At 54.5% G+C, this 24,778-nt stretch overlaps 1 protein-coding gene across 1 annotated transcript; it reads right to left on the reverse strand.

The window, feature by feature from the left end:
* Nucleotides 1–21,654: 21,654 nt before the first annotated feature.
* On the reverse strand, nt 21,655–23,410 carry FGF4 (fibroblast growth factor 4). Its single transcript, XM_029209500.1, has 3 exons — nt 23,071–23,410; nt 22,360–22,463; nt 21,655–21,831 (listed from the first exon to the last, which is right to left on the reverse strand). The coding sequence occupies exons 1-3, from the start codon at nt 23,408–23,410 to the stop codon at nt 21,655–21,657; spliced, it is 621 nt and encodes a 206-aa protein (XP_029065333.1).
* Between the last annotated feature and the right edge of the window lie 1,368 nt (nt 23,411–24,778).

Below are 24,778 nucleotides of genomic sequence, written 5' to 3' on the forward strand. Positions count from 1 at the left end.
TGGAGTCGAGCTTTTCACCCCAGGCATACCACCCCGTGGCCTCACAGGTGAGTCCGGGTATCCTGTGCACTCCTGGTCCATGCTGTGGCCCGATGGGGTCCTGGCGTTCCCTGGACCTGCAAGAGCTCGAGCTGCAGGTGGCTGCTGGGGGGCCTCTCCAGGTGGGCTCCGAGGCCATCAGAACCTGGTAATGATCAGGGAGCTCTCCTTGCAGAGTTCCCTAATGGTCCATTAAAAGCAAGTTGGGACCTCATGATTACAGGGAAAGTTCAACGGGCTTCCTCTTTGAAATACACAAAGCCTGCTCAGGTAATGGGCTTGAGCTGCAGCGTTTGAAGTGGCAGTCCTCCTGGGGAACATCTGGCAGGCTGGGCGGCCCACACTACAAACACGCCGGGCACAGCTGGCCCTCAAAGGCTGCCCGGGCCAAACACTGGGGCCAGGTTCTGCTTTTTTCTTTGGTTTTGACTCGCCCCAAACTCTTGGCTGTTCACTTGCACCTTGCTTTGGTGGGTGGGTGGGTGGGGGAGGGGGGGTCTTTCTTTTTATTTTTCCCTGAGCCGAACTTCAGAGAATATTAACACCAAAGAACCAGGGTTGCCTCATTAATTCAGGATTAGTGCTGAGTGAGGCAGTTATTGTGGCTTCTCACAACGGCTAAAAAATCCTCACAACAGTCAGGACCAGAGAACTGCCCAGATCAGAGCCCCGTTGCAGGAGTCTAGGCAATATTTTAGAGATCAGCAACCCCCACCCCGTTTTCTAATCAACCATGCACTTAACAAATACTTATTAAGGGCCTACTATGTGCCAGGTGATGGGGAACGGCAAGTGCAAAGGCCCTGGGGTAGAGAGAGCTGGGAGCATTGGAGAGCCAGACGGAAAGGGCAGTGTGGCTGGAGGGTGGTGAGCAAGGGGGTGCAGGCAGGACAGGGGGTCTATGGTAGGGCCCATTCCCCCAGGAGGCATGGGTCTTAGTTGGGCACCACTGGAGTTTGGGGGCACCAGAGGAGTGACTAAAGTTTTAAGCGCATTACCTGTGAGTGTCTAGTTTCTCAGGTGACTTTCCCGGAAAGCACCATTGAACAGGGACCTCCAAGCAGGGGCCATGTCTGACTCTTGTCCCGACCCCCCCCCACCCCAGCAAGCATCCCCAGGCCTGGCACACAGTGGGGCTTCGGCGCTTGTCGGTTTAGTCAAGTCCACAGCAAGGGAGCAAGGCACCAATGGACCCAGAAGTGTTCCCCAAGGTTGTTAGGGGACGAAGATGCGGCTGGTTTGGAGAAGACGCAGTGCCTCCCTGGGAGAACACCCTGGACTCCTCCGCGGCAATGCAGCCAGCATCACCTCTCAGCCCTGGCCAGTGCAGACCAGCGCTCTGCCGCCACCAAGGAGATCAGAACGGTGCAGGGTCGTTGGAGGGAATGGAGCCTGGTGCAGAGAGACGGAAGCATCCCTGTCGTCCTCCTGTCTCTCCCTTCAGCCTCCCTGCCTCATAAAGTCTCCTGGGCTTCCCAGACCCTCACGTGGAGCCTGAGAATACACCCAGCGAGTGTTACGTTAGGTCCAACAGAGGCTTGAGTGAATGAATGAGTGAATGAGTGAATGCTCGTCTACGGAGGAAATTCATCCGTCTTCCCTGGCCCTGGCATACCTTCCCCCAGTCTTTCCAAATCCCTCCTTGGCTTCTGGCCCTCCTGGGCAGGAAGGGACAGTGGCTGGGAGATGTGAAGCCCACTTGGACAGGTGAGGGGGCGCGTGCTGAGTCTCCCACATCTGTATCCTAAGATGGGCTGGCAGGACTTCCGAGAAATCGTGAGGTTTTCTTCTTTTTCCATCTCTGAAATGTTTTCTGGTTCCCAAAGTTTGCTGTGGACATTTTAGAAATAACCGAGAACGAAGGTGCACAGACACACACACACACACACAATGCCATCTGTGATCCCCCCAACCCAGAGACGGTCTCCACGAGCCTTTGGGAGTGTGTCCTTCCAGAATTTCTATGCATAATCACATCTATTTATTTTTTCCAAACACCTTTCTGTTCAAACCATTGCTAGCCTGTTCTTTCACTTAATGTCTGGGGACCACCTTTCTGCATCATTTTAATGCCACAGAATGTCAACCCCGAGTCATTCTCCATCCCCTACAGGTGGGCGCTGAGGTCGTTTGCTTCTCCGGATGTAACAATTTTTCTGATTGCGGAAAATACTGGTAACACAAGATTGACAATTTCAACAATTTTAACGTGCATGATGCTAAGGTACTGAGTCCATTCACAATGTTGTACGACCACCACCTCTATCTAATTCCAGAACATTCTCACCCCTGCAAGAAATCAATAACCCCGCACCCGGTAGCAGTCACTCCCTGCCCCCACCTCGCTCAACCCCCAGCAGCCACCTGTCTGCTCTCTGCCTCTTTGGATTGACCTGTTCTGAACGTTTCATAGAGATGGGATCCTACACCCTATGGTCTTCTGTGTCTGGCTTCTCCATGTAGCAGAATGTTTTCGAGGTCTATCTATGCTGTAACCTGTGTCAGTGCTTCACTCGTTTTGATGGCTGAGTAATATTCCATTGCATGGATGCACCAGATTTTGTTCTTCTGTCCATCATTTGGGCATCTGGGCTGTTTCTAGCCTTTGATTACTGTGAATAGGGCTGGATGAACATCTGTGAGCAGGTTTTCGTGTGGACGTAGGTTGTCATTTCTTTTCTTGTTTTCATTTCATATCCCTGGGAGTGGAATTGCTGGATCATATGGAAATTCTACCTTTAACTCACTGAGGAACTGCCAGACTGTTCTCCACAGTGGCTGCCCCGCTGCACATTCCCTCCAGCAAAAGGGTGACAATTTCCGTGGCCTGATCATGCCCTTGGGCTACCGGCCTGGAGGCTGAGGTGCAGGTTGGGGGAGGGGGGAACATCTGCTTTCACCGCCACGATGCTCTCCAGAAAGACTGCTCCAGGTCACGCTCAGTCCTCACAGGACCCCTCTGGGTGACAGGCATCTTGAGGGGACGTGGATAGCCCTGGGCTACCTTGGACACATCTTGCCCCTCTCGGGGACCTCATTTCAGCCTCTGGGCTGGTGCTGTATGTACAGAGTCTGCCTCGAAAATCAGTGCTTCTGGGGGAGAACTTGGAGGGTCAGGGCTCCAGCAGGTGGCCCAGCTGGAGGCAGGGAGGCTGGCCTTGTCAGGGTCCCCGGGGTGGGGTTGGGGGAGGCCCTCTGTGCCCAGACTTCCTGGGCAAGCCCTGGTCATGCTCAGAACGCTGCTTTCTGTAAGTCACTGGTGTGGAGGCTGGGAGGGGTCCCCAGCCCCTCTGGATGGGGTAGAGGGAGGGAACCAGAGCCGACTGACGCCAGGGGTGAAGTGTGAGGCATTTCAGCGGACATTTCTCGAGTGTGGTCCTTGGAGGCTGGGCTAGGATCCGGGAAAAGAGACGAAGAAGGGGAGTTTGGAGTCCTCCAGACAGGGAGTGAGGTGGAAAGATGGTTCCAGAGTACCAGAGAACACCCCCTGTGATGGGGGTGTGGGCAGACCAGGAGCGGGGGGAGCCAGTCCGCGTCTGGGGTTGGGATGCGACCCCTGAGGACCCCAGGGATGAGGAAATACAGGCGTGACATGCCCAGGAGGACCCATTACAGAGGGGCGAGGAAGTCTCCCCGGGTGGCCCAGAAGGGGAGCAGACACCAGAAGGGAGGAGAGAAGAGGGACGTCTGGGCGGGAGAAGGGCAGGGCAGAGGCCCGGAGGTGGCCTGCGCCAGGGCAGAAGGCCGGGCTGTCTGGGGCCGCGTGTGGGTCCTGGAATGCTGGTCCAAGGCAGGCTTCCCCAGCATCCGAGCAGCGTATCAGCATCCCCTCGCTCTGCCCTGAGAACAGCCTGCCCTGGAGGCTACGGTACCCGCGGCATGGCCCGGGGTGGCCCAGTGATGGGACAGGAGAGGGCTGGCCTGGGTGCCAGGAGCCAGATGACCTTGGCCACGTCCTTCCTTCCTTCTTTCATGGTTGTCGCTCCCACCTGGGCCCGAGAGGGTTACTGGAGACTTTGTACTTCAATAGGCCCTTTCACCTGCAGCCCTTGGAGGGCTTTGCAAGCCTGGCTTAATTAAGGCTCCCAGCACCCCAGCCTCCTAAGTGCCGTTTTGCAGCTGGATGGCGTACAGAACAGAGGGATTAAGTGATTTGTTCAAGATTGCACAGCAGAGCTGGGTAGACTCCTGTCCCTGGCGGGAGGCGGGTGTCGGGGTGTATGGGGGGGTAAGGGGTGGGCACTCCCGGCCTCTGCCAGCCGCCTTCTCTCTCCTCTTGTTGAGTCTTGTCCTGCTAGGCCCTGAGTGCTCAGCCGATGGCCCTCGGGCCCCCTGGAAATCCACGCTGCCCCTCCTTGCCCGCAGCGAGCCCATGGGCGAGCCAGGCAGGGGACCTTTCCCGGATGGGGTGGCCAAAGGCGAGGGTGGATCTCCGGGCCTGGAATCTGCTCCCACGGGGCCTCTGGGGCCCCACAGGGCTGCTGCTGGCTCGGGACCTCTGGGCACTGGACCCAGCAGGGGTGAGGGGGCCGGGCAGAGAGGCATGGCTGTGGGGAGGGGAAATTCCTGACGTTCTTTCTTTGGGTCTGTGAGCTCATGAGCAAGTGTGGTGGGTGCATTTTATAGACCGGAAAATAAATCATTCATTGAAAAGGAGAAAAACAAATGCATTTCCAATCTGAAGGGTCAGTGGCCATCAAAGCCAAGGCCGGGGAGGCCTCCTGGCTGTGTGTCCACGAGCTGGGCCAGCGTGGGATTCGCAAAGAACTAGCTCCCGGCCCGCCTACCTGCCCCACCCACCTCCCAGCTCTCCTCCGGTCCCGGCCACTGACCTGCCGCCTGCGTGACTTCAGGGGCCACCAGGCTGCTCTCTGCTTCTTGTTCCACCACGGTCTGGTCCCAGCCCAACGGCCAGCGTGACCTGCCTACAGTGCAATCCCGTCGGGCTCCTGCTCTGCCCTAAAGCGCCCAGTGTCTCCCACGTCACTCCAAGTAGAAGCCAACGTCTGCCCCTGCCCTCTGCTACCTCACCAGCTCCTGCAGCCACTGGGCTTCTTCGTCTCGGCTGTGCCCTTGACCTGGCACACCCTCACTTTAGGTCCACCTGCTGGTCCTGCCCCCATATCAGTGCTCAAAGTCCTTTTCTGTTTCCCCAGCAAGGTCTTTCCCACCACTCGGATTAAAATTGCAGCCTCCGCCCCCAGCCCGTGCACACACCGGCACTCCCCGTGGCCCTTCCGTGCTATGTTATTTTCTAATTTGTTTTGTTTATTGTCTGTCCCCCAAATTAGAAATGTAAGCTCCTGGGGCCGGGAGGCTTGCACCTTCACTAGAACAGTGCCTGGCATACTGTGGGCAGCAGGAAATGTTTGCTCGATCCCGAGTGCCCCATGGTCCCTCAGAGGAGTGGGCAGCCTGGAGACGAGGAGGTCCTCAGTGTGTTACGTTCAGAATCAGCTGTGGGGCAGTTTGCTCAGAATCATGAATCAGGGAGGTGCCCAGGGAGGGAAGAGAGGGTCAGGGGTAGAGCTTTTGAGCAAAGGTCCCCTACGGCTGTGCCTGGGTGATCCTGGGGGAGAAGAGGGCACTGAGATGGAGACAAGCCCTCAGGACACCTCCACTGGACAGCATCAGACATGCGATGCCAGGGCTTCCGCAACACGGCCCCTTGAGAAACGTGAATTTCTCCCAAGCTACAGCGAGCCATGAAATGACTTAATGCACAGCCCCTCGGTCAGGACCACCCCAAAGTGGGACCCCAACAGGTCAGGCAAACCCAAAGCTTGGGCTGGACCCTGCCCGTCCTGTCCTGGACTTGCAGGTCACAGTCTCCCTGTAAGACCTGCCCTGGAGAAAGGGGTGTGGAAGAGTCCCTAAGGCCCCAGAAAGAAGCGCTGGGAATTAGGGTTGCCAGATTTAGCAACTAAGAACAAGACATCCAGTTCAATTTGAATTTCAGATACAAAGCAAATAATTTGTGAGTATAAGTATTTCCCAAATTCAGTATGAGTATATCCCATGCACTAAACTGTTTGTTGTTAACCTGAAACGCAGCTTTAACTGGGCATCCTGGATTTTCTCTAACAACCCTGGAGGGGCTGGTACACAAGCCTCCTGGGGCAAGAGATTGAGGTCCTGGAATTCTAAGATTTTCAGAGTCGGAAGCAGATGGGAGAAACTACCGAGACTCATTTTACAGATGGGGAAACTGAGTCCTGCCTCCCGGCTCTCTGCACACACCCACTGTCTGGACAGAGTGTGGGTCAAGGCCTAGTGTGAACGGAACCAGAGGTGGGAACCCAGGCAGCCCCCAGGGACCCAGCTGCCTCGCCTCGCACACCAGCTGGGTGAGAGCTCCCTGGGAGAGGGACTTGCTGGCCAGGACCCACGGGCCGGCCACCCACCTGCCGGGCCCTGTCTGTCTGCCCGGCCTTGGGTCCTGGCCCCTGAGCCAGACTTCAGGGTCCTGTGCCCCTCACTCCCTCTGCCCCTTCCTTGTCAAAGCCCCAGCTTCTGGGGATCCCAGAGGCCCTGTGTTTGCACATGAATAGGTGGAGATTTCCTGAGACCATCTTGCCCCCAGAAATGCACATTTCTCACCAAAAGGCTCCAAGTCAGGCACTGCAGCAAGCCCGGCTGATCCTGTCCCCAGGGGTCTGCCTGGCTCAACCTGGGAATCTGCAGGAGCCAGGACTGGAGGCCCCCAAATGTCCCCAGGGCCCTGCCTGGGAGCAGATCTTCAGGGCTAGACTAGAAAGTGATGCTCTCTGCGCTCATTCCTTCACTCAACAAACAATGGTCCCTCCCCTGCCGAGTGCTGGGTGCTCTTCCAGATGCCGGGGATGCAGGGACTTGCTCTCATGGGCTCGGAGTCAGGGGCGGGGGGTGGGGGTGGACACATGACACATGTTGGTTTGGGTCGCTGCGGGGCTGTCGGGGAACGTCCAGGACGCTGCTCTAGCTGGGGTCGGGGAGGTGGCTTTCAGATGAAGAGGAACTCACCTGGGAAGATCTAGGGCAAGGGAACTCCAGGCTGTGGGAGCAAGTGCAAAGGCCCTGGGGCTGGATGGTTTGGAGTGCTGCAGGAAAATGAAGGGCATAGGGAGGAAGGAAGGTGAGGCTGGGGAGGGGGCAGGGAACTTGAGGGCTGGGTGACGCTGGCTGGCCAAGGTGGGGATGGGCTTCTGCTTCCCCATCTGTGCTGGATTGAATGGTGCCCCCAAAGAGATATGTCTAAGTCCTAACCCCCAGTACCCGTGAGTGTGAACTTATTTGGAAATAGGGTCTTTGCAGATGTAGTTAAGGTAAGGATATCAAGATGAGATCATCTTGGATTTAGAGTGAACCCTAAATCCAGTGACAAGTATCTTTACAAGAGGAGAGAAGGGGGAAACCAGAAACGGAGACAGAGGGGAGAAGGCCAGGTGACAACGGAGGCAGGTGCTGGAGGGATGCAGCCACGGCCCAGGAACACCGCGAGCCCCCAGAAGCTCGAAGAGGCAGAAAGGATCCTGATTTTGGACTCTGGCCTCCGGAACGGGGAGAGAATAAGCTGGTATCACCTTAAGCCACCTGGTGTGTCATCCTTTGTTACAGCAGCTGGGGACACGCATACGCCAGCCTTTGACCTCTCTCTGACCTGATCACTGGAGATGAGGCTCAAACACCTGTGACCCTTCTCATCTCTCCAGCCTGGACAATCTCTCGAGCCCTTCACTGGGGAGAAGGGGTTAAGGGGAGTCTAGGGTTAAAGAGATTTGAGGGTCAAATGGGGCCCCTCCCACCAGCCAGGCGGGTAAATTTAGGCTGACTGTCCTTACCCGTGAAGTGAGGTGACCGTAGCACACACTTCACAGCGTCTGCAGGGCCTGCCTCTCTGGAAGACCCCAAAGCAAGGATTTCAGCAAAGCTTCAGAGCTCTGCGGATGGATGGCGGCGCTGGGCTCCGGTCATCCTGGGCAGCCCCCCCAGGAAGGTGATTGGGGGCTGTTTGGGTCCATTAACATATTCTGGCGACAAACGCGACCTTAATCACATTAGCTCTGAAGTACAAATCAGGTCCGGCCCTCGAGCTGGTTTCAAAGAGTCAGGGGCTTGGCAGGTTCTGGGTTTTTCTCCAGGCACTGTTTGCTCCTCTCTTGAAATCCACAGGCTCCTGGGCTGGTGTCAAGGAGCTGGGAAGAGGCCAGGGGCCTCCCCAGGAAGTGTGAGTGTGCGTAGGGGGCACGGAGCAGACCGACAGGGAGAGAGACCATCTACGCAGCTGGGGCGTGTCTGGGAGCCCATGGCTTGGCCCTGGGGCCTGTGGTCCCACACCTGGATCTGGGCTTCTGCCCTCGGTGTAGATTTGTGTGTCCTTCATCTCAACCTGGAACTTACGGGCGTATTCATGACGGAAGATGGCCTCACCCATTGACCAAAGCAAGTCACATGGCCAAGCCCAGATTCAAGGAGAGATGGATTCCACCCTTTAATGGGAAAACTGGAAAGTCGTATTTCAAAAGCCGATGCTACAGGATTGGGAAGAATCTGTGGCTATTGTAGCCATCTACCAGAGTTGCTTTGTTGTTTTCCTTTTTTTTAAATTTCCAAGGCATAGAAATTCTAAGATTCATCTTAGATTTGTTCATTTATTGTCTTATAACATTATACTTTTCTTGGGGTAAGGGGATTCATTAAGCTTTCTTTGTGGCTGGATATGCAATCCATCAATGTATTCTGTGCAATACATTCCATATGTGTTACCTCTTTCTTTAGAGCAGAGGGGTTTCTCTTGTTGATAAATTACTCAACTTCATATCCATTATGTCTTTGCTGATTTTGGGGGTCCTCCTTCAGTGTTTCCCAAAGCGTGGGCCACGTATGCCTGCTGGTTTGGAAACGGCATTGAGTCATGTTAAATTACCTTGTGGTGCAGGGATTGCCTTTTCATCCTTCTTCATCCTTCCAATGGGAAGTCTCAATGCCAATATACCTCTCAGGTCTTTCTAGGACTTGCCAATCCTCACTTGTTGACATGGAGAGAGACAAGACACAGGCTGATGTTCTAGAGAGGACCAGTTCCATCTGGAATTTAATCAGGATTTTACAGTCTGATCTATGTGTATGGTACTCCTTGTTAATATCAAGGGATAGCAGTTTTCCAATTACAGGATGGATACAGAGTTTCCTTTAAATGCAAACTGAGTGGATTTAAAGAAAAAAATGAAGTAAATAATTGAACAGACTATGCAGAAAAGGCAGCCATCAGTCCAGGTGATTATTTACATTAGTAAATAGTCGTATTTCTTCTGTTTCAAAGATCTGTTCTTAACCATATGTAACCAACTCCAGTCCAATTATCCTCAGATGTTCAGGTTCCAAGTATTCATTCAGTTATTCATTCAACAAGTACACAGTGAGGCTCCCCTGTGTGCACAGCCCTCCTTCTGGGGTACAGCTCTGACCCAGGAAGGCAAGGCCTGACCCAGGATCTCACCACAGAGAGGAGGCAGAAACAAGCAAGTACATGCAAAAGCAGACAACTACGGTCATTTCAGACACTTACACACAAGGGGAGAGTGACGGGCAGGCCAGCTCATCTGCTGTGATCCGAGAGTGCCCCTGAGCTGCTGCTCAGAGCAGGATGCTGAAAAGAGGCCCAGGAGGGGCAGTGTGCAGAGGCCCGGGTGCAGGACAGGATGGAGGCCGGGAGGCTGGGGCGAGGCTGGGAGTGGGGAGTCAGAGCAGAGCAGCGAGAGGCCTGTGAGCTCTTTCTTCTGGATAAGCCTTCAGATCTCTGGCTCAGCCATCACCCCTTTTCCTCGCCAAATCCGTCTATTGGATATTTTAGAAAGTAATTGTTCCATGTGCTTTAGACGCATCTCTTCAAGAGATGTCTTTCTTATTTTTGGTCAGTCTCCAGTCATGTCTCCCTCATGCACTGGCCAGGGCTTCCTCCCCAGGCAGCTGAGGGCCCCAGGACATGTGGTCATTTTTCTTTGCCTATTCATGGCTTTGTCTTCCCTCAGCCCTTAACTGCTCGGGCTGAACAGCAAAGGACGACAGGGACCGTGGATGGCCCAGCAGCACCTTCCCGAGGGCAGGAGATGCAGGAAGGCAGAAGGGAGGGCATCCAACCATCCTCTCTCTGCTGACTCCGTGCAGAGAGAGTCAGTTCCTGGGCCTCTGGTGCACGTGGCAGCCCTCTGCCAGTTCCTGGGGCCAGAAACAATTCATCCTGTTAAGTGGCCCCCTCCTGGTGCCCAGGGCTCAGAAGGGATTGTTTGCCATCCAGGAGACCCATCAAGGAACACGGGCCTTTGATGCTGGAGGTCCCCCAGGGCACAGGGAAATCCTAGATTCTTCCAGAAGCCTCCCAGACAAGTAAGCAGTGTTCTCCACCCCATTCCCTATTCCCCTCCCCACACCCAAGAAGCAAAATGCCCAGCTGGCCAGCCTGCCCTGGATGTCCTCTGGTTCCAGGGAATGAATGTGCTGCAAAGAGAGCTGGGTGTATGCTTCAATCCATCTTTCCTGCCTCTCTGCCAGGGCCTACTCCTGTTATCTTGTGCTGTATAATCAACTCCCCCAAAACTTAGTTGTATAAGACAACAACCGTTTTACTGGGCTAGCCAATTCTCGTGAGGAACTTGGACAGGACACACAGGATGGCTTGCTTGTCTCTGTGGCACGATATCTGGAGCCTCAGCTTTGAGGACAAACGGCTGGGAGCTGACATCATCTGGAGGCTTCTTTACATGCCTGGTGCCTGGGCTGGGATGATTTGAACTCCAGACACGGCCAGGCCTGTTGCCAGACGGCAAGGACACATGGCCTCTTCATGCAGCTTGGGCTTCCTCTCAATATGGCAGCCTTGGGTGGCTGGGCTTCAAGGTGGTGGCTCAGAGCTGTAAGCATGAGAGGTCCAGGGCACAGACGCTGAGTCACCTTTCATGACGCAGCCCCGGAAGGCACAGTGGCACTTCCACTGGTGGGAGCAGTCAGAAGCCCACTCAGTCACAGGAGAGGGGTCATAGACCCCACCTCTCAGTGGGAGGAGAACCCAAAAAGTCACGCCCGTTTTTAAAACCTTCACAGAACCTCCTCTATCATTTTATCCAAGAGTCTGGACTTCTGCACAGAGAGGAACATGTCAGCAGATCCTCGTGGAGAGGGTGCTCTGGGGTTTGGCTCCAGGTCTGCCCAGAGTCTCTGCTGGTTTTGCCTTTTTTTGCCTATTAACAGGGTGTTGTACAAGCACAGAGTGTCATGCTTGCCTCCATCAGGAGAGGGGAGTTTACGTAGGACAGGGGTGGCATTAAATCACAAGGAATCCCACAGGGAGAAAGTTATTCCCTTTCAGCCATTTTCATTAAGAGGAGAAAGTTTCTGTTTGGTGATAGAAAGCCCTTCACACATCTCTAACACTTGCAAATCTCCCTTAAAAAAAAGAAAAGAGGGAGCGCCCCAGGCTCAGAGCTTTCGGCAGAACACCGCATCTTGCAAGAATTTCTCAGCATCATTTTCTGTTTGTTTTCTTGGGTTACCTTCTGTGTGCGGCAAGCGATGATGTTTTTCCATTTCAGCTGGAGTTGTAAAGTTGGTTTTTAAAAATTAATTAATTAATTAATTTGGTTGAACCGGGTCTTAGTTGCGGCAAGCGGGCTCCTTAGTTGCAGCAGGCGGGCTCCTTAGTTGCGGCTCGCCAGCTCCTCAGTTGTGGCATGAAGTCCCCCCAGTTCACTTTTAAATGCAAGATATCTGGGGAAAGAAAGACTCGGAAATAAGTGAGCTATCTGCTATTTAAAAAAATAAGATCATGGGACTTCCCTGGTGGTGCAGTGGTTAAGAATCGGCCTGCCAATGTGGGGAACACGGGTTTGAGCCCTGGTCCGGGAAGAGCCCACATGCCGCGGAGCAACTAAGCCCGTGTGCCACAACTACTGAGCCTGCACTCTCGAGCCCGCGAGCCACAACTGCTGAGCCCGTGTGCCACAACTACTGAAGCCCACGCACCTAGAGCCCGTGCTCCACAACAAAAGAAGCCACCGCAATGAGAAGCCCGCGCACCACAACGAAGAGCAGCCCCCACTTGCCGCCAACTAGAGAAAGCCCGTGCACAGCAACAAAGATGCAATGCAGCCAAAAATAAATTTAAAAAATAAATAAGGTCACCTTATCTAACACCATACACAAAAACAAATTCAAAATGGATGGAAGACTTAAATGTAAGACCTAAAGCTATAAAACTCTTGAAGAAAACATAGGGCAAAATCTTCACGATATTGGATTTGGCAATGGCTTTTTGGATATGACACAAAGACACAGACAACAAAAGAAAAAGTAGAAAAGAAAGGCTCATTGTGGGATTATATGAAATCATGGAAGGGAAACTTTTGAAAATTGTGAAACACTATATAGAATTTAAAGAATCTTTCATTCAATAAAAAATAGACAAATTGGACTTCATGAAAATTTAAAAATTTTGTTCATCAAAAGACACTGTCAACAGAGTAGAAATGTGATCCACAGAATAAGAGAAGATATTTGCAAATCCTCTATCTAAAAAGGGATTAATAGCCAGAATATATAGAGAACTCATAAACTCAATGGGCAACTACATGATGAAAAAAATGGGCAAGGGACTTGATAGACATTTCCCCAAAAAAAGACATACAAATGGCCAATAAGGACATGAAAAGATGCTCAACATCACTAATCATTACAGGAGTGCAAACCATGACTACAGTGAGGTATCATTTCACACCCATTAGGTAGCTACCATCAAAAAAAAAACAATGTTGAAAAGGATGTGGAGAAAGTGGAATCCTTGTGCACTGTTGGTGGGAATGTAAAATGTTACAGCCACTATGGAGAACAATATGAAGGTTCTTCAAAAAATTAAAATAAAACTACCATAGGATCTAGCAATTCTACTTCTGGGCATATACCCAAAGGAAGTGAAAGCAGGGTCTTGAAGAGATATCATAGCAGCGTTATTCACAACAGCCAAAAAAGTGGAAGCCACCCAAGTGGCCGCTGACGTTTGAATGGACAGGCAAAATGGGACTATTACTCAGCTTTAAAAAGGAAGAAAATTCTGACACAGGCTACAACATGCATGAACCTTGAGGACATGATGCTCAGTGAAACGAGCCAGACGCAAAAAGACAAACACTGTGTGATTCCACTTGTAGGAGGTCCCTAGAGGGGTTAAATCTGTACAGACAGTTGAGAGAGTAGTGGGCGCCAGGGGCTGGGGCAGGGGGATGGGGAGTTAGTGTTTAACGGGGACAGAGCTTCAGTTGGGGAGAACGAGAGAGTCACAGGGATGGATGGTAGGGATAGTTGCATAACATTTTGAAGGCATTTAATGTCACCAAGCTGGTACGCTTAAGCACGGTTAAGGTAATAGGTTTATGTTCTATTTTCCACAGTTAAAAAGAAAGGGGAGGGGCTTCCGTGGTGACCCAGTGGTTAGGACTCTGCGCTCTCACTGCCGAGGGCCCGGGTTCGATTCCTGGTCGGGGAACTAAGATCCCGCAAGCCAAGCTTGCTCAATGAGCCGATGTGGACACCAGGCAGCCCTTCTGTTAGCCCCCAGGGGCTCCTTCACCAGCTGAAACTGGCTCCTGGTCTCCTGTCCGGAGGGCGGAGCGTGGACTTGACTCGGGGGAGGGCATGCACACTGAACCTGCACGTATGACCCCAGGAAAGGCTCCCCCTGCCCCGACGCCTGCGAGGAGTACCTCATAGGTACCCAGGGCCGTCCTGGGTCCTGGGGATGTTTAGATGGTGAGCAAATCCAGGCTCAGCCCTGCCCTCAAAGGTTCCTGTCTTGGGGTCTTCCCTGGTGGCGCAGCGGTTGAGAGTCTGCCTGCCGATGCAGGGGACACGGGTTCGTGCCCCGGTCCGGGAAGATCCCACATGCCGCGGAGCGGCTGGGCCCGTGAGCCATGGCCGCTGAGCCTGCGCGTCCGGAGCCTGTGCTCCGCAACGGGAGAGGCCGCAGCAGTGAGAGGCCCGCGTACAGCAAAAAAAAAAAAAAAAGATTCCTGTCTTGGGGAGAGAGAGAAAGCAGGCCCAAGCAAATAATTCATAATTCTTTAATCAGTTCATAACTGTGGGAAGGTTACGTAGAAGTGCCGGTGTCGTGGATGTTGGTGGTCCCCACCCAGACCCCTTCCCCGGATGCTGCCGTTATCCCAAAGCTCCTGATGCCTCATAACCCCCTGCCCCTTACCTTTCCTGGAAAGGCGCCACCCTGCCTGTCTGTGCCCGGGAGGGTCCACTGTCCCCTGGGGCAGGCTACAGGCGATAGACTGATAAGAGGAACAAAGCAGGGACCCCATGCTTTCAGGTGGGACATTCACATCCAGAGCACCCCGCAGGGTCAGGCGGGCCGGACTCCCTGCTGACACATCTGTCTCTTTCCTGGTCCAGGTCTGCTTCCTTCATTTTCTTCCAGGTTTTTCCGAGAGTTCCTCCCTTAATGAACCCCTTGCTCAAGAATCTCTGTCCACAGATACAGAGAACAAACGTACAGACACCAAGGGGGGAAAGTGGCAGGGGTGGTGGTGGTGGTGGTGGTGTGATGAATTGAGAGACTGGGATTGACATATATACACTTATATGTATAAAACAGGTAACTAATAAGAAGCTGCACTATAAAAAGTAAATAAAATAAAATTCAAAGAAAAAAGAATCTCTGTCCAGGTTTGGCTTCTGGGGAACCTGACCTAAGACACAAAGGAGCAAGTCGCTGGAAACATGGCTCCATGGGGTGGGAATCGTCCAGGGAAGGTTCTGGGCAATGACGATACCAGCAAACCTGTATAAACGTCTCCTGTATGCCAGGCCTTTTCCTTCCCAACACAGGACAGGTGTTCATTTCTTTAGTCCGTATAGCAAATGGCCTTTGAGTTGTGATTTTAATAATAAATCAGAGTTAACGGATGTGCTGGGTTGATTAGTGCCCTCCAAATTCACGTCCACCCAGAACTTTCTTGGAAACAGGGTTTTGGCAAATGTAATTATTCAAGTTCCGAGGAGGTCATCCTGGCCTAGAGTGGGCCTGAAATCCAGCAACCGATGTTCCTGTAATGAGAGGGACAGAGACACAGAGGAGGCCATATGAAGTCAAAGGCATAGACTGGAGCCATGTGGCCACAAGCCCAGGGACACCTGGAGCCCCCAGAAGCTGAAAGAGGCAGGAAGTACCCTCACCTGGAGCCTCCGGAGGGAGAGCAGCCCTGCCCACACCTTGATTTCAGACCTCTGGCCTCCACACCATGAGACAATACATTTCTGTTGTTTTAGGCCACCTGTTTTGTGGTCATTTGTTAGGGCCGCCCCAGGACTCGGACACACCTGGGTAAAGAGCTTGGGGGCCAGGAGGGCAGCACGTGCAAAAGCCTGGTGGCTGAATAGATGGTGCCTTTGGGCTCTGATAGCAGCAGTGTGATGGGAGCAGGGCCGAGCACCAGGGTAGGGGTATGGGGAGACAGCGGGGTGGCCATGGGTGACAGCAAACTGGGCCTTTGCAATAGATTGAAGAGGCTGCAAGTTCTGTGCTTTTCTCTCCCCCAGAATCTGAGCTGGTCAGGTGGTTTGCATGACCAGTGGCAGAAGTGGTGTTCTAGAACTTTCCAGGCCAGGCCACAAGAAGCCTTGGGCCTCTCTGAGCACTCTCCCTTGAAGCCTGAGTTGCCAGGGAAGAATTATGACCCTCCTTACCCCAGTTGAGCCCATCCAAAGGCTGAGTCCTTGAAAAGCCCATGTAAAGCAGAAGAGTCATCCCACAGGGTCCTGTCCAAATTCCTGACCCACAAAACTGGGACGTTTAATAAAGCGGTTGTCTGAAGTCTCGAGTTCTGGGGTAGGTTGTAACGTAGCAGTAGGTGATGAGAAAAGCCTCTGGGACCATGCCGTCGAGGGCCGTGCTCTCAACCCTCGCTGCAAAAGGAGGCTGTGGACAGACTTCCAGCAAGGGTGAGGGCAGGGTAGGTGCGCTCTGAGAAGGTCCCAGAGAACGGGCCGTTGTGGGTAGATGGAGGTAGGAGGCCAGCTGAGAGGCTGCTGCAGCCTCCTGGGCCCATGCAGAAGTGACAGGCACAGAGGTCGCTGCCTGGAAGGTGGGGAGATGGTTAGATTTCAGAGCCAGGATGGCGAAACCAGCTCTGCTGTGTCGGGGACCGCAGGCCGGTGGGAAGGGTGGGGAGGGCATCCCAGGGTTCGGCCTGTGCACCTGGGTAGGAGAAGGGTGAGGCTCGGGGAGGGGTGGTGCTGGGGGTGGAGGCTGGGCAGGGCTGCTGTCCAATGGTCCAGCCAGGTGCCCGAGCTCCTGGGTCTCCTCTGGCAGCTCGGCTCCCTGTGTGCCCAGCATGTCCCCAGCGAGGACATGGCCCAGCGTGGGCACCCCTCCTTCTGCCCACCTTCTTTTGGCCACGATTTATTTTTTTATGGACGTAGAGTTGATTTACAATGTTGTGTTCATCTCTGCTGTACAGCAAGGTGACTCAGTTATACACGCATGGACATCCTTTTCCATATTCTTTTCCATTATGGCTTACCACAGGATATTGTGCTATACAGTAGGACCTCGCTGTTTATCCCACTTTTTTTGAGGTGGGTGGGGGCCGCACCGCGCGGCTTGCAGGATCTCAGTTCCCTGACCAGGGACTGAACCCGGGCCCACGGCAGTGAAAGCGCAGAGTCCTAACCACTGGATCGCCAGGGAATTCCCCCACTTTTTTTTTTTTTTAAAGAAAAACGTAGGATTCAGATTCTAAATCAAGAAAAATTGCAATTTATTCACACTGAAGAAAGACTGAGAGCAAGACCCCTTGCCCCGTCACATTCTAGAACAGACAGGAGTGGACCAGTGCAGGCTCCTGAGTGGGAGGTGGATTCCTGGAGTTCCCTTCAGAAACAGGGCGAGGCAGCCCTCCCTCTGAGAAGACCCCACCACACCCAGATGAGGGTCTTTGTTCTCTTTTTTTTTTTTCGGTACGCAGGCCTCTCACTGTTGTGGCCTCTCCCGTTGCGGAGCACAGGCTCCGGACGCGCAGGCTCAGCGGCCATGGCTCACGGGCCCAGCCGCTCCGCGGCACGTGGGATCTTCCCGGACCGGGGCACGAACCCGTGTCCCCTGCATCGGCAGGCAGACTCTCAACCACTGCGCCACCAGGGAAGCCCACCAGGCGGATTCTTAACCACTGCGCCACCAGGGAAGCCCAGGTCTTTGTTCTTTCTGACAGCAACTCCTAACAGAGTTGGATGGGCCAGAAAATCAGGCCATCAGCACCCCAAAGATGAAAAGGGTTGGGACTTTAAGACTATAATTAAGTCTCTTAGGAGAATAACAGTGACGAAAACCGAGCACTTCACACGCATCCTGTCCTCAATCCACACACCAGGCCCCTGAGGCACAGAGAAGTCACCTGGATTTTCCAAGGTTACACAGCCAGCCGGGGGGCAGTGACGTTGGCCCGCAAGCGGGGCCAGTTTGGTCACCAAGGACAGACAGAACTGAGGAGGAGGTGCCCTAGAAGGCAGGAGGATTTTGAGAAACCCCAGCAGGGCCCCCTGCTCTCCTCTGGACCGTCTATTCTCAGCCTGGCCGCCAGTGTCCCTTTTCCGCTGTCCCCGGGGGCATCGAGACGGACCCCACAGCCCAGCCTCTCTGTCTCCTCCCGGCTCGTCATGTATCGTCCTCTCCCTCGGGATGAGGGCCCCACCCAGGCAGGGACCTCTGTTTTCCTCACTGGGGTATCCCGAGCTCTTAGAGCTGTGCCTGACCCACAGTAGGCATGCAACAAACAAGTGTTAAGTGAATGAATGACTTTTCAGTCCCCTCTTTGGACCCAACGTCAGTCTACAGGCAGGAAGGCCAAGCGGTTCAGCCGCCAGATTCCACCAACCATGGGCAGGTTCTCGCCTCAGAAGCTGGATGAAGCCTTCCATGTTTGGCCAGGGCAGATATGGACCTGGGGACCACAGGGGACAGCAGGAGAAAAGGCCAAGGCTGGGCCTCTTCACTCCTTTTCCACCCCCCACCCCAAGGAGTATGAAGAACTACCCCGCTAAGTTCCCCTAGGGCTGCAGCTACAAAGGACCACAAACCGGGTGGCTTCCAATAACGAGAATGTATTCTCTCCCGGGCCTGGAGGCCACCAAGTCCGAGATCAAGGTGTGGGCAGGTTGGCTCCTTCTGAGGCTGAGGCAGAGCCTGGGCCAGGCCTCTGCACACCTCCTGGGGGTTCACGCTGTTCCTTGGCATCTCCTTGCTTACACACGCATCTCCCCAGCCCTCCTCCATCCAAGGCCTCCTCCCTGTGGCTGTCTCTTTCCACGACCTTCCTTTTATAAGCACGCCAGTCACAGAGGACTAGAGTTCACCCTAATGACCTCATTTTAACTCAATTCCCTTGTAAAGACCCTATTTCCAAAGAAAGTCACATTCTGTGTATGGGGTGGGGTAGGGTAGGACTCCAGTGTATCCTTTTGGGGGGCCCACAATTTAACCCATAACACGGCCCGTGGATGTCTCGATCCTCCTTAGATCATGGGCGTCCAGAAGAAAGTGATGTCTCAGAGGGCAAAATAAATACCATTAAGGACCCTGCAGCCCTGATGGCCTTTCCTGGGTCTTTTTGCCAAGTGACTGGATCTATTCTGGAGGGGGGAGGGGAACACAGATTCTAGGCCCGTTAGGTCAGTGCTCAATTTTTTTTTTTTTTAATTGCCGTCGACACTACTAAGACCTCCTATATCACATCCTATTAGAGACCAGTTGGATATATATATATAGTAGACAACAGTGCTCACAAGACAATCTGTTCCCTTACTGTGATTGACACAATCTGGAAGACTCTATTCTATATGATTTTATTCCATTTCCTTTTTTGTAGAAGACTAACTGGGGTTCATTGTATTGATTTCAAGACTCATTGGTGGGAGATTGAAAAGTATGCTTGAGTCAGTCTTCTGACGATCAGCTCTGGGGGCTGCATTCTCCACCCACAGGAAAGTACAAATTGCTTTAGCCTGGACCAGGCCAAGGTGAGGGGAACTGGTCAGTCCCCGGGTGGGAATAGTGTGAATTAACCCCATCAGGAGAATAAACTACAAGATTCAGTGTCATCACAAAACTCTGTGACACTCACACCCCCCAGACCCCGCCCCCGAGGCTCCTGTCTTCAAGGCCGCATTTGTGTGGACACAGCTGGCTAAAATCTGTCTCCACGCCCCCCGCCCCAGCCCCGGCCAGGCGAGGCTCAGGGCCTCAAATAGACACTGGGAGACAGGGGGAGGGAGCCATATCTTGGCGTTTCAAGGCAGGTTTTAATCGTTTGTGATACCTTCCCCGACTATGTCCATCAAGTCCAATGGGGTTCTTTTTACACGTGATAAATGTTTTCCATTTATTCTGTATTTCGATGTGCACAGCACATACATCACAATATGGGTCGGCACCTGTATAAAACTACAGACAGATTCCGAAAACAGCAGTAAGTACAGAAACCTCAAATCCCCATCACAGCAATAGAAACACTTTACAATATTTCAAAGGTTCAACGACATCTCTACACGCTTCACATCCGATCCGCTGAATATATACACGTGGTCAAGGATGGCCAAGTTCTGCCCTTAAGACATCTGAGTTCCTGATAATCTGACTGGGCTCTGAGACAAGACATCGTCCCATATTTAAGGCATCTGAAACAATCTGGTTTGTTACTATGTGAAAACCGTAAATACAGAAAGGCCACAAATCCCAGCTCCTTACCCCCACCCCCCGCCCCACTCCCACCCCTACGCAATCAGCACCGAGATCTCTGAGCATCGCTCAGTACTCCTGGAGTCTAGGGCACGGTTTAAAATTTTTTAAAAACATTTTTACGGCCTGGCCTGAACAGCAGTTTGAGATGTAAGGTCCTGTCTTAAGTGGCTTCTTTCTTCTAGGCCTCAGTTTAAGAATAGTATTTTAAGTAGATGATTTGCATTCGAACAAAGAGTTTTAAAAAGGAATGTGAAAGACAAAAACTCCAATCAGATTTTTCCAGTCTTGCTGTCTGTAGACTCCCATAAAGTTAATTCGGGAGACAGTTCAGAAACATCTTAGGAGAGTATTAAAAGTCTTGAGGAAACATTCAGAGCATTTCTGGTAGCAAGCTAAGGTCATTTTGTATAAACTCGAAAAAGTCATTCATTAAAATTAAATGTTTGCCATCACCTCGGAACTTTTTTTAAACCTCACCGACCCTGCCTCTTCCATCTTTGCTTCCACGACAGGGGTTACATTTGTAAAATATATAAAGAAAAATATAAGGTTACTTGGTGACCATATAGTGTACTCTAACAGCTGTCTGCAAATATTTTCACCATGATTATCCTTACTAAAAGTAAATCACGGGGTAAAGATAGCTCAAACGTGACAAGGTTCGAATGGGGCACACCAACACTATCGACAATCCTTTTTGGCTACATATGGAAAAAAAAAAAGCCACTTGGGATGGCAAACTCCTACACCCGGCCTGAGCTTTCTTCAGATTTTGCCGGATGAGTGGTTTAAGGGCTTTCGAGGTAGATGTTAAATCTACTTAATCAGGAACGCAACAGAGAGAAGCAGTGACTCCCTCCACGCAAACTGCCCTAAGTGTTTTTGTACAACGACAAGGACATTTCACCTAAAATGAACAGCTAGTTCTAGCCCAAGCTTCCCAAACACAGGGAAGTGTGTGTGGTTTTTGGTTTTTTTTTAAATATCTACATGTATACGCTATTACTTATCAGAAATCTCCACTATCACAAACTTTCACCCCTCGGGTTTTGGCAGTGGTTGTACATCCACCCAATCTTGTCCATTTCCAGGCTTCCAGTGCCATATCAATTCCTCTCCGACGGACTTTACAAAATTGCTTTGTTTTTGCCTTTTCCCCAATGGCCACAGAGAAACACGGGCTGTGGTTGATCCAAAAAAAGGAAAACAGGAGTTTATGAAGTTGCCCACGGGTCTCCCCCATCTGGTAGGTCGAGGAAGATTGACTGCCGCAAAGTTCAAAGGTCACTCCTGGCAGATCTAAAAACAGAGCGGCAGTGGTGGCCTCGACAGTGCGCTTTCTGTACCCGAAGTAAACCGATATGTCCTGAGGAATATCTTCAGGACACAAAGGGAGTGGGGCGCTGCAGGATGCTAGGAACGAAGCCAAGCCTGGGAGCTTCCTTAACTGGCTTCTAAAGCCCCAGGAAACCTTTCCAGACACAGAGATGCTCACCACCAAACCACAGGGGACAGTGCAAAGCAGGGTTGATGTCACAGACTGATGTCACCGGTTTTTAATACACGGAATAGCAGCCGTCGCTTGTGACAACTTTTTGACAAGTTAAATCAACCCAGTGGAAGGGTCTCTACTGTTTTATCAGAAAAGTCAGGGTTTGGTGGGTTTTTTTGTTTGTTTTTTTCGGAAAAATACAAAACACGTCCACAGAGCCATAAATAATCTGGTGGTAATATATACACATTTAAATAATTAATTTAAATATCTTACACCTACTCTTGAGTTAAACTGTCCATCCGAAGAAAGTGCACCAAGGTGGCCCTTGGCACTCCCCTCCTGGGGGCTCTGAGGGTCACAGCCTGGGGAGGAAATGGGTGACCTTCATGGTGGGTGACACCCGGTTCCCCTTCTTGGTCTTCCCGTTCTTACTTAGGGCGATGAACATGCCGGGGTACCTGTAGCACTCGTAGGCGTTGTAGTTGTTGGGGAGGAGTATCTCTTTGAACTTGCACTCGTCGGTGAAGAAAGGCTGGCGGGGAAGGAGAAGCGGTGTCAGGTGGAGCCATCTCTGGGCCAAGGGACCCCTGTGGGCGGTGGTCAGGGAGTCCTTTCTCTCCCCGTCCCACCCTGGCTGCCAGGCCTCTCCTGGGAAGTCAGGGTGCCAAGACCTTCGCAGGGTGATTAGAGGGACCTGGCCGGCCGGCAGTGGCTGCTGCTCCAGACACCTGCCCAGCGCCTGGCAGCCAGAAAATTTCATCACCACTGTGTCCACCCCGAAGACTGCAGTCCTGCCCACAGGGACCCCCCCCACCAGGGACTACAGTGAGGGGCTCCCAATGACACCCTTTGACCGACTCAAGGATGGCAGGAACGCTGTCCCTGTCTTGGGGCTGTGCCTCTCGTTTGGGCTGGCCCGGGCTCAGCCGCACTGCCTCAGGGCCTTGGAGGGGGGTGTCTCCAATCCTGTGACCCCACCGCAGTTCCACATCCCGGCGTCGGGTGGCCTGGAAGCGTCGCGATCCTGCCCGGCTGCTCGGCCGGGCCCCGCGGTACTCACCGAGCCGTAGAGTTTGCCTCTGCTGCTCATGGCCACGAAGAACCGGCCGGCCACGCCGAAGATGCTCACCACTCCCCGCTCCACGGGCGAGAGCTCCAGCAGGCCTGGGGGCGGGGCGCGGGTCATTCCCGGGCACTGGACCCTCGGCCCTCGCCGCCCGACCTGGCCCCCTCCTCTGCCTGCGCGCCTCCGGGACGCCCACTTCTGGGCTGGAGGTGAGTGTAAAGGACCCGGGTCCCCGGCGCAGGTCGCTCCCGAAGGGCCCCCGGAGCCCAGCGGGCTCGCCCCCAGGGCCGGCCCAGCGACGGCCGCGCCCAGTCCGGGACGGTAGGAGAGCGGTGGCCCCGGCGGCCCCCGAGGCTGGTCCCAACACGAGCGCGCGTCCCGGGCTCCCGCAGGTGCCGGTGGCTGCGCCGCGCTCCCAGTGCCCACGGGCCAAGGCGCTGGAGTTCGTCACCCGGAGCCCGGACTTCTGAAGGCGGGGAGGCGGGGCTCGGCCGCCCGGTTGCGCAAAGCCGGTCGCTGCTGCGACTCCCGGAGCCGAGCGCGTTTGCGTCCCCGGCGTCCCCACGCCAGAGGGACCGGAACCCGAGTCCGCCCCGGCTCCCAGAGCCCGCGGGCAGGTGTCAGCCGAGACCTTCGGGTGCGAGTTGGAAGGGGCGGCCGCTGCCCCGGGGCCCCGACCCTTCCCGCCCGCCCCGCCCCACTCACTGTCACTCGTGTCCGCGTGCACGCCGCCGATGCGGCCGTCTGGGAGCACCTGGAGGTGGAAGCCGATGCCCACGTTGCAGTAGAGCCTCCGCAGCCTCTTGATGCCCAGCAGGTAGTCCCCGGCGCCGCTCTGGACGGCAGCCTCCTTGGGCTGCGCGGCCACCGGCAGGCGCGCCAGCGAGCGCGCCACCAGGCTCTCCCAGCGACGCTCCAGCTCGGCCTCCAGCGTGCCGTTGGGTGCGGTGGGCGCGGCGGCGCCCCCTCGGCCGGCCCAGGGCGCCAGCACGGCCAGCAGCACCGCCGCGAGCAGCGCTGCCGCGGCCGCCCCGGGCCCCGCCATCCCCGCCCTCGGGCCGTGCGTCCGTGGGTGGATCGCTGCGCCCGGGAAGCCGGGGGCCGAGCTGCGCCTGTGGGGGCTTTGCGGGAGTGCACGGCCTGGGCCGGGGCAGGGAGTGCACGGCCGGGGAAGAAGCCGGAGGCGAGCGACGGAGCCCCCAGGCGCCGGGAGCTACCCGGGCTGCATGGAGAGGTTGGCAGTGGCGGAAGGACGCACGGCCGGGGCTGGGACCCTGCGGAGCGGTGCGCGCCTCCCTGCGCGCTGGGCCGGCCAGGGCCGAGCCGCTATATATAGCAGATCGCCCCCCCACCACTCCCGCAGGGGGCCGTTTGCGTTCGCCTGGGCGCCCGGGGCGCTGTGGCGCTCGCGGCTGGTCGCAGGCCGCCTGCCAATCAGGGCTGGGGGAGGGGAGGAGGCCGGGGACCAGCGCCGCGAGTGCCACCTGGAGGGTCCCCGGCCCCCACCCCTGGCTTCGCTGGGCCCTTGGACCTCTTGGTCCCGACCCTCGCGTCTCCTCCACTCTCGTCTTGCAGCCAAAGTTTTGCTTCTTGCACTTTGTCCCTGCCTGTCCCGTCTCCGTGGGGCCCCTTCTCCACCTCTGTTCCAGCGGCCTGGGTGCCGCCCTCACCTGGTACCCTCAGCTCAGAGAAGTCACTCCTTGCACTGTGCCTTTCAGGGACTCCCCGGAACCTGTTCCTTCGCTGGGACCCTGTGGACCCACCTGGGAATGAGGGGCGGGTAAGGGCTGTAAAGCACCAGGAGCGCCTGAGCTTGGAAGGAAGAACCCAGCGCTACAGGGTGGAGGGAGGCAAGGACCTGGGTTTGGCCACCTGCGCTCTGGCTGATTCAGGGATGGAGCTGTGTGTACCAGGCGGAGGCATCACCTGAGCAGGGGGCCTGAGTGGGCGGTGCTAAGAGAAGACAGGGGGTGAACTGGTGCACCCTGGGAGGCTATGGCACTGCACCCCCTACACACACACCCATGCAAGGACAGGGGCCAGGGCCATAGGGGACACCCTTTGTCCCCCTCCCCTTTAATTCTGCAGCAGGAATATTCAAGTGCCATAGTCAGAAGCCAACCTAGCAGGGACCCAGGCCAGGCTTTTGGAAGGCTCCCTTCCCCCACCTGCTGTCCCCACCTCCCTCTGTGCCCATTATGGCCTGATGGGGGCGGGGTCCAGCTATATGCTGGCTCACCTAGGTGTGAAAATCCCTGTTCTCAGTTGTACCTGAGGAGCCTTGCTGTCACCTCCCAGCAGGTCCACCCAGCCACCGCTGCAGGGGGCCCGGAGCCCACCCTACCCCCTGTGGTCACCAGCACCTGTGACCAGAGGCATCATCCCCAGGCCTTTTCAGCCTCCCCTCCTCCCG

The sequence above is a fragment of the Monodon monoceros genome, unplaced genomic scaffold (genome assembly GCF_005190385.1).
Source record: "Monodon monoceros isolate NGI ecotype Baffin Bay Population unplaced genomic scaffold, NGI_Narwhal_1 Super_Scaffold_7, whole genome shotgun sequence".
Taxonomy (NCBI): Eukaryota; Metazoa; Chordata; class Mammalia; order Artiodactyla; family Monodontidae; genus Monodon; species Monodon monoceros.

Bases quoted from the DNA above. Each gene is read 5' to 3' on its own strand.
- FGF4 (XM_029209500.1), bottom strand. From the start codon at position 23,410: ATGGCGGGGCCCGGGGCGGCCGCGGCAGCGCTGCTCGCGGCGGTGCTG. The intron at 22,464-23,070 runs GTGAGTGGGGCG...CCCCGCCCCCAG, and splicing joins GCACGCGGACACGAGTGACA to GCCTGCTGGAGCTCTCGCCC. The intron at 21,832-22,359 runs GTGAGTACCGCG...CTTCCCCGCCAG, and splicing joins GAGGCAAACTCTACGGCTCG to CCTTTCTTCACCGACGAGTG.